Source organism: Haliotis rufescens, unplaced genomic scaffold, assembly GCF_023055435.1.
Source record: "Haliotis rufescens isolate VD_foot unplaced genomic scaffold, xgHalRufe1.0.p SCAF_25, whole genome shotgun sequence".
Taxonomy (NCBI): Eukaryota; Metazoa; Mollusca; class Gastropoda; order Lepetellida; family Haliotidae; genus Haliotis; species Haliotis rufescens.
In genome coordinates, this window is record NW_025963946.1 from 3,665,385 (window position 1) to 3,675,204 (window position 9,820).

A 9,820-nucleotide genomic window follows, 5' to 3' on the forward strand; every position below is an offset into this window, starting at 1 on the left:
CCTCACCTCACCTCATTGCGGTTGATGAAATATATTTCTTAAAAATGTGTTCACAATATAAACTAAATAGAATATATACCCATGTGACCCAGATTATGATGTTCAGGCGACGAGCGCAAACCTGATCGGATGACGTGACTCCGACTCTGAGTTGGAGATGACATGCTCCTGGAGACCAAGACTGGCGAATGTAATTATAAGGGCATGGTCACAATATCAAATGTCCCTATTCTAAATATCACCAAAGAACAGAACATGAATGTTGCGAGGCACATGGACATTCATGTGGGAACAAGATGATAAATTTTAGTTTCAATTACAAGGTAAAGTTTGAGTTGAACATGTTTGAGTGAGTGAGTGAGTATGGTTTTACGCCGCTTTTAGCAATATTCCAGCAATATCACGGCGGGGGACACCAGAAATGGTTTTCACACATTGTACCCATGTCGGGAATCGAACCCGGGTCTTCGGCGTAACGAGCCAACGCTTTAACCACTAGGCTACCCGACCGCCCCTGAAAATGTTTGAGGACGATGAACGACGGAAAACGAGACAAAGGCACTTTCAGTCAGGTCACCAAGAACTGCGTTCAGAGAAACTGAATAGAAAATATGTTGACTATTAACAGTTCTTGCTAATTTCTTACTTGATAAGGCTGATGAAACAATAACATCCACTGGTCACACAACCTAATCATTCGTTTCCTTGAATAATGGAATAACAGGACACAGGACCTCAATAGACTTTTTATTACATCAGATTATGTGACACTTTCTTGAATGTCGCCACAGCTTGGTAGTTAACCTGAAAAGAAACAAGTTAGGATGATATGTATTTCTGATATCACATCAATATACATTTACAGGACAGCTTTGTGTGTGGCCTCATTTACATGATTCAAATGTTTGTACAAAGAACAATATTAGTGACGGGTTGTTTACAATTCCTACCTTTGGAGAGTTTTCCACGAACCTCAACTTCGCAGACTGTGAGAATTTCTTTGTTTGGTGGTATGTACTGCAACAACACAAATCGACCCGTTGTCGAAGGTTTGCAGGTCAGAACTTCAGGTCTTGATAATTGTCCTTTCTTTTGTGCACATGTCATCGGCTGAGAACTGTTGTTCTCCATGGGGTTGTCTTTAGAAACTAGGATTTCCAGGTCACGGAATCTGGAAGCTGATATGAAAATATCATACAATATTATATCATTATCAATATCAGAAAATAATACATAAAGGTCAAGACAAGATCAGGGGCGGTCGGGTACCCTTGTGGTTAACGCGTTCGTCGTCATGCCGAAGACCCGGGTTCGATTCCCGACATGGGTACAATGTGTGAAGCCCATTTCTGGTGTCCCCCGCCGTGATATTGCTTGAATATTGCTAAAGGTGACGTAAAACCATACTCACTCACTCACTCACTGAAAACAATATCAAAGTTGATTATTGCACGAAAAGAAACGAAACGTGTAATTGATAATTAATAGGCTTTCGAATAATAGCAGTTCTGGTGGAAATATTGAAAATCAGATTTAAACCACTTGATTTATTCTGCATGTAACATTGATAAATAGATGTTTATTTCAAGCACATACCGTAACCGTCCGTCCGTCTGTAAAGGGTGACGTTATAGATATCATAGATATCCTGCAAGTCAACCATCCACCAAGGTCTCGATTCAGCGGAGGTAAAACATTGATCTCTTATGCGTATGCCGCGCTTGTCACCATCAACCACATGGTTAGGATTGGAATACTGGTCCAAGTCTCTGCTTCCGTATGCTGGTTTCCTCAAAGCCAGATTGCTAACGTCTTGGTGACAAAATAATTATGAAATAATAATTAGAATTGAGTTTTCGAAAATGCCAATCCTGAGGCATGACATCTTACAAAAACAAAGCTAACATGCAAGTTGTTTTAGTTTGAACGAGTGGGTTTTGCTTCACGCTGCTGTCGACATTATTACAGTCTTACATTGGGTATCAGTTTGACTTGGGTCGAACGTAATGCATGGTATATGTCTGCGACAATTACCTCAGTGGTGAAACCCATGATCAGCCATACGTTGCCGATGAACCGGGAACACAATCAGGCCGAGTATGGAATCCAACCTAATGGTCTGCGGTGCGCCTATAATCGCAGACCCGTGAAGATCTGGGGTAGAATATGTCTTCAGCAACCAATGCTTGCTGTAAAAGGCGACTTTGCTTGTCGTAAGAGGCGACTAACGGGATTGGGGGGTCAGGCTCGCTGACTTGGTTGAAGCATGTCATTGATCCCAATTGCGCGGATCGTGCTCATGATATTAATTACTGGACTGTCTGGTTCAGACTCGATTATTTACAGACCGCCGCCATATAGCTGGAACCAACCAACCAACCTAACTTCACAAGGTAACTGCCTCCCCTGATATCTACATCCCCCCTCCCCACCCACACACCCCGCACTTACACACAACCCAAAACACACACTCAAAGATACAAGAAATGCTTTCGTTCAGAGCAATCAGCTTCAGCAAACGAAATTTTACCTATTTTCAGAGCCTTCATGGCTCTGTCAACCTTAGAGGAGATGTCTTGAAGTTTTGTCTCGGTATCTTTTTGTCGCAACCCAAAGGACGTCAGCTCTGACTTCATCTCTGAGACTGAAGGGGAATATATGCTATGAGTTTATGCACCACGTTCTAATGTGACACATAATGATGGTTCTGCCCTGCTATGTTCAGTAAAGTTATTACATATTATTTTAGAATTAAGCCTGTCAAAACAATACGCCATAGCATTGAGTCGTTGACAACTGAACATTTTTTTTGACATAGGGCCCAAACATTTGCAGATATAAACTTGAATGCATATACAGTTGACATATTCCAGAATGAAAGATGGGACATGTTTCTACACATAAAGAACAGAGTGAGTGAGTGAGTGAGTTGGGTTTAACGCCGCTTTTAACAGTATTCCAGTTATATCACGGCGTGTCAGCTTAATGTGGGAGGAAAGCTCGAAGTGATGCAGGTCTCAGACGTTTACCACTTCGGTGAAACCCACGAGCACGGGTATGGTGCTGACAAACCTAGAAACATAATTGGGGCGAATCGGGATTCGAACCCACAATCATAGGTTTCTGGCGTGCCCAAGGGACGCAACTCTGCACAGCGAATCGCGGCGCCTTAGACGACTGGGCCACCCGTGCCCCCTAAAGAACAGAGAAGAATGTTAACAGCATTTAGGAAAAAAAACATGCATATTGTTATTTTTAAAATAAATGTCATTTATTCTTTTTGCAGAACATTAAGCCAAATGGAATTGACGGATAATCAAGACTTGTATTCTCTTGCATTGACATTTTATTCTGTATACCCTAATACATTCTTCCACAATAGAAGGTTGTTCTTATCAACTATGATACATGAGAAGATATGGAAAATCTCATCTTTCTTTTGACATGAAATATATCAACACGAGTTGATAAAAAATTGTAATCGATTGGTGTTGATAAATTTCATATCAACAGAAACATGTCAGATCATCCACAAATCATTCTTCAAACTTTTTAATTTGTAAACTAAAACAACCAGTGTGCAGCTACACAACTTCAGGGGCAGAGAGATCAGTGATGTCATTTAATTGTGACAAAATGGTAGCTTACGCCACACTAGTCTCAAAACAGTGTGATGTAATTTCATTGTAGCAATATCAACGTTTTGGGGACATTGAGTTCGAAAGTTGTTGGTTGTTGGTTTCTTGTTTAACGCCGCACTCAGCAATATTCCAGCTATATGACGGCGGTCTGTAAATAATCGAGTCTGGACCAGACAATCCAGTGATTGATATCATGAGCATCGATCCTCGCAATTGGGATCGATGTCATGCATCAACCAAGTCAGCGAGCCTCACCACCCGATCCCATTAGTCGCCTTTTACGACAAGCATAGTCACCTTTTAAGGCAAGCATGGGTTGCTGAAGACCTATTCTACCCCGGATCTTCACGGGTCGAGTTCGAAAGTGGACGGTTTACACTCCTAAACACATTTCACAGTTACAAAAATAGGCGAAGTAAGAAACATTGGCATAATATGGTCGACAAAAAAGGACGAAAATAGGTATTTTTTTATCTGTAGTATTGTTATAAGATTGCGTGATCAACATCCGTACCTGCTTTTCCTCCACTATTTCCTTCCATGTGATGTATTTTCTCCATGAGCTTGTCGACTGTTTTTTGGACCGCCTCCACTTTCCCTCACAAAGCAATGATATAAATACAACTGTTAATATGATCTGCATTGAACAGCCATAAAATGTAAAAGTGACACAAACACTGAATCGACGTTAATTTTATCTTTGTGGTTCAAAACATTAAACAAATTCAGGATTAACATTTATCCATTTTTCTGTGTATCTTACTGAATGATACAGAAGGGGACTCCGTAGGGAGTCGCGGTACGTGAACCTTGATTCGCAAATCAGAGTGGCGGCTTCTAAATTCTAAAATACGAACGAGCAAAACAGATTATGCCGTATAAACGTCAATGGTACATCAGCGTTGAGAATATATTACAACGGAATAACACCCCATCGCTTCCCTGCACAAAAAAAGTTGCATAATAGGTTTGTTTTGTTGGGGTTTCCTGTTCTATAGATCGCAATTCGAACCCCACGCATCCATCGAAATTTAAAATAAGAGTAACATCAAAGACCGGTGAGAAATATTTTCAAATAGTCAATGCTACCAGAGAATTGTAAATGGCAAGGAAACATTAAGTTCCGAGAAATGATTCCTGTAAAAGCAAAACAAAATGTAAAAAAAATGTAACAGGGTAAAGGGTGGCTAATTTGTCTAAGATGCCGGATTAACTTGATTAGTTTGTTTGTTCTTTAACGCCGCACTCAGCAATATTACAGCTCTATGACGCCGGTCTGTAAATAATCAAGGAAATAATCAGACAATCCAGTGATTGATATCATGAGCATTGATCCACTCAATCGGGATACGATGACATGTATCCAATCCAATCCCCTTAGTCGCCTCTTACTACAAGCATAGACGCCTTTTATGGCAAGCATGGGTTGCCGATGACCTTTTCTATCCCGGATCTTCACGGGTCGATTGACTTATGAAGAGATATGGCATTTAAGGAACCTATTGTCATCAATTCCAGGATTTGACCTGATCATCATCTTTTGACCTGATCATCATCCTTTGATTGTCAGTACTATACCATTGCTTGTGGATATTACAAAAAACGAAATATTTAAGCATTCCTAGTATAATAATGGCAATGCTTTCATATTGCTGACATATTGTACTGTGCAAAGTGGCGTCAACCACAAGTAATTCCTCTGCTCCGACTTCGAATTCGAATACACGTGGCTCGGCCACGTTATGCATACAGACAAAAACGCAATGTGATGTGAATAGATATATCAACGTCTTGAATGGCTGGCATTGCATTCTAAATTGAGGGCATAAACATAATAATCTAAACCTTGATGTTTGACATTTGGTCACTGAAATTGAACATTCCGCCTACTATAAATATTAAAATGAACTGATGCCACACTACCAATCACTGTCGGTATGACAAATGAGCCAGTGTGTCTTAATCACTGAATCGCAATCAGATAGGCTAGCTGTATGTTCGTTATCACGATTTTCCATGTCGATGTAAACAGGTTCCAACGTTATTTACGTGTATTGAAAACAAATCGAATATAAATTTTGGACACTTATTTGGTCCAGTGAAAGATTTGACACCTAAGAAACTTCAGGTGAACCCTCAGCGAACGTCAACCGCCACATCTAAGTGAATGATGTGTGGGTTCAGGAACCAATAGGAAGCCAGGTTTATGAAACGATTTAGCTCCAATTCCTTACCACCGCGATTCGGAAATGTCGTTAAAGAGATAAGGTTCACACTGAACACAACTATTCCTTCAATCATGGTACTCTTTTGTGGGTGTAGGTGCCATGGAGCTCACAAATGTGTACAATATAACCACAACAACATAATGTCGCGGACTTTAGCTTCGTTTTTGAGAAATATAATATTCTGTTCTGGTCTTGTCTTCGTTGGGAGAATTTGGAAGCCTCGACGGTGATTACGTGTGTACCTTCCTCTCCCTTGGTACCGGATTTTATACTTTGCATCTGCTCAAGGAGCTTGTCAAACTTCTCATCGGTTTCTTTTTGTCGGGATTTCACAGAAGCAAGGTCTGACTTGACCTCGGAAACTGGAAACACAGATTCCATGCAGCTTATCATGTTATCCATAACGGGAAACAAATATTATTCAATGCTATATTGAACAGATGTGTTACCCGATAGTTGAAATGTCGGGCGAGCCTGACCGCCCGATCCAGTTAGTCGCCTCTTAGACAAGCATAGTCGGCCTACTAAGGACACTTAATATGGTAAGGTGTTATTGTAACAAATGGGGCTCAGACGTTAACCTAGAGAAGTCATGCATTGTTTTCAAATACGGTGGGTAGCTAGATGCGTCATGCATTGTTTTCAAATATGTTGGAAACCTAGAGAGGTTATGCATTGTTTTCAAATATGGCGGATACCTTAGAAAAGGTGATGGGTGGTTTGTTGTTTAACGCCGCGCTCAGCAATATTCCAGCTATATGACGGCGGTCTGTAAATAATCGAGTCTGGACTAGACAATCCAGTGATAAATATCATGAGCATCAACCAAGTCAGCAAGCCTGACCACCCGATCCCGTTGGTCGCCTTTTACGACAAGCATAGTCACCTTTTACAGCAAGCATGGGTTGCTGAAGACCTATTCTACACCGGAGTCTTCACGGGTCCCTTAGAAAAGGTGCAGACAAATTGCCACAATTTTATTTTAAAGATTATTCATAGATTTCTCTCAAAGTAGGATACACACAATGCCATTTAGAAAGTGGTCAAATGAAACACATGTTATATTTGGGAAAACACTTTCTGAGTGAAGTTCAGATTCTCGTACTTTTTTAAGATTGTGTCCCGTCCGGGATTCGAACCCACACTGCCAGGGTAAGGCACCTGTGCCAGCACACAAAGGGGCACATAAAGTACGTGATCTGAACTACCAGTTGCGTCAGTGGCTGAGTGGGTTAGATCGCTGACTTTGTGTGCAGGCAATTTTTGGATTTATGTGATGCAACGGGACACACAGGTTAAAGTGGAGCTCGTCTTTAATGAACTAATTCTTAAACGACAACTAATTCTAAAATGAAACTTCTACAGAGGAATTAGTTTCACATTTATTGCTCTACAGGAGCTGTGGGGTGTTGTGTCACAAAAAAAGCTAAAATTAGGTAATATATATTTAAAATTACAGATTACTCAGATCATACATGTATAGACGAGTAACAATGTTTGGTGTCATTGCCTTACAATTCTGAAATGTTTCAATAAGCATTTTCGGTCAATGGGGTGGGTCCGATATGCATCCACCAGCTTCACAAGTTCACGTGACTGACACATAACACAACACAACACAACACAACTTTTCGATATTCGGAACACTTGTCTTAGCGAGTGAGTCGCTTCAGCTAAATCTTACCCATAAAGCTCCAAGACAAATATATTTTTAAAAATATGTTTATTTGTTTTGAGATGAAATTGGGGTGGTGCTCATGGTATATATATATATCGACGTGCAATAAACTAATGCAGTTTCACACACAACTGCAGGTTTTGTCAAAGGACCCATTACTTCACGATATTGTAAATGTATGTGCCCACAACCTTTGGTAAAAGATCATACAGATTTGCTTCGTCATTATAACATTCAATTTGCATCTGCAAAGTGCACAATAATGACAAATATTATTGACGATATACCACGCATTCAGGAAGTGCATGCTCCTCGGTTTAAAAGCAAATGTTCTGGAGTATGTTTATAATTAATTTGCAATTTGATACGGAGCGACACTGATCTTCAATGTTACTCAAATTCAAATTGCAGTCCTGATAGTAAAACTGGTTGTACGAACTATACTGAAATTTCTTGCTCGGTTTTCACTTTAGAAACAATAACCCTAACATTTTTTGTTCAATATATATATGGAGGGATTGTTCGGAATGCGGTTTTTAGTACAATCGTTAACGTTGCTGTCCGAGAGTAACGGGAAAAGGCGAGTAGACACGAATGTAAGGGATTTTTTACCTTCTTTGTTAGAGTCGATTCCACCAGGTGAATAGAATGAAGGCATAACGAAGTTTGAAGCTGGTTTTCCTATTTCAAACCCAGAAGCCACAGAAATGGCCCCAAGAATAAAAATACTGATCATTATTGCCAAATACCTCCGAAGTATGAAGTCAGGTCATGCGTTATCTCAAACTATATACGTGCAATACCGATCGTAATCTGAATAGTGTTCCACACAACAACGTCAGTGTACAAAGAATTAATGCACTGAAAGACAATGTTATCCTTTTCTCTCGTGAGAAGTTTCACTTAAGAATGTGTGCTTAATTCTGAACACATTCAAAAGCAACACAAACGAAACACATTGTTGTTGAAGGGTTCAACCAAAACAGAACACATGCCGTTGTTTTTCATATTTAGCTGACCTTACTCATGTCCGTCTTTTTCGTCTGTAGACATCTTTCGACTCAGAAACGACTGGACAAATAAGACTGACATCAAAGTGCAGCGTCCTCAGATGGACAGTTTCATAGGATGTCTCTAAATCAAACAAAGAATCTGCAGAATATTTTAGAGAATTGGCAAAATGAGAAAGTTTAAAAACGGAACATATGTATTCAGCCCAACGTTCTTGACATATGTCAAAAACGTTTCATGCTTCCAGATGAAGCAACTGATCATCCATACATTTTTGGTATGTAGGAAATTTAAATGTATAGCTGACCAATAGGGCATCATCGTTTGTTCGTTGCTGTGGCTGATGGTGCAGCTAAACTGCACTTGACTAATCGACATGTCCACATGTTCATCCTTGAAAGTGATATTTAAACCGAAATTAGACATCACTTTCAGGATGCCATGCAATGAGGTGGGGCACCCATGTTGAGATGCTACAGATGGCGGCCTGTAAACAGACTAACAGTGACTGAAGTTATGAGCAATGACCTACCCATTAGTTTGGTCTGTTTTTTTTACGCCGCACTCACCAATATTCCAGCTATGTAACGGCGGTCTGTAAATAATCGAGTCTGGACCAGACAATCCAGTGATTGACATCATGAGCATCAATCCGCGCAATTCGGATACGATGATATGCATCAACCAAGTCAGCGAACCTGACCACCCTTCCTTATGATGACATATTTTGTTCAAGACATTTGATTTTATAGTGTTTTGGTTCAGTATTTATGCATATAATATTTGAATATCAACGCTAACACCTTTTTTGTCAAATATTTATTTTGACATTTTATATAATTATTGACACTTCATCCAGATGGTCTACAGTAGCAATAGCACTATTTGTCTGGGATTGTGTTATTCGTGACGTCAGTCACTCACTGACTTCAAATAATCTCTTTCTTTTATTATTAAAATACTCGTTCTGATTACTTTTTACATGCAGTTGACACTGTGATGTATTCCATCAAATACCGTGTGAGAAGTTATCAGACACTTTCCCATTGTTAAGAATCTTTTGAAATCAGCATGAAAAAAAAATCAATGACACATTCTATTCTAGGTGTATGATTGACATTCTAGTTGTTGGTGAGAAACTTTCGAAAATGTTGTATGTTTTCAATTCTATTCAAATCACCAGATGGCCGCCATTCAAATACGAACTATTGTAGAACGAGTTTCAAAGTTACAGCAGTATTGCAACTATTTCTCGGTGATCT

The 9,820-nt window shown here is 39.8% G+C and overlaps 1 protein-coding gene across 1 annotated transcript; it reads right to left on the bottom strand.

The window, feature by feature from the left end:
• Window positions 1-734: 734 nt before the first annotated feature.
• LOC125383635 lies at window positions 735-9,132 on the bottom strand. Its single transcript, XM_048402261.1, has 7 exons — window positions 8,160-9,132; window positions 6,112-6,231; window positions 4,156-4,239; window positions 2,531-2,644; window positions 1,597-1,812; window positions 951-1,178; window positions 735-804 (listed from the first exon to the last, which is right to left on the bottom strand). The coding sequence occupies exons 1-7, from the start codon at window positions 8,281-8,283 to the stop codon at window positions 800-802; spliced, it is 891 nt and encodes a 296-aa protein (XP_048258218.1). The 5' UTR covers window positions 8,284-9,132; the 3' UTR covers window positions 735-799.
• Between the last annotated feature and the right edge of the window lie 688 nt (window positions 9,133-9,820).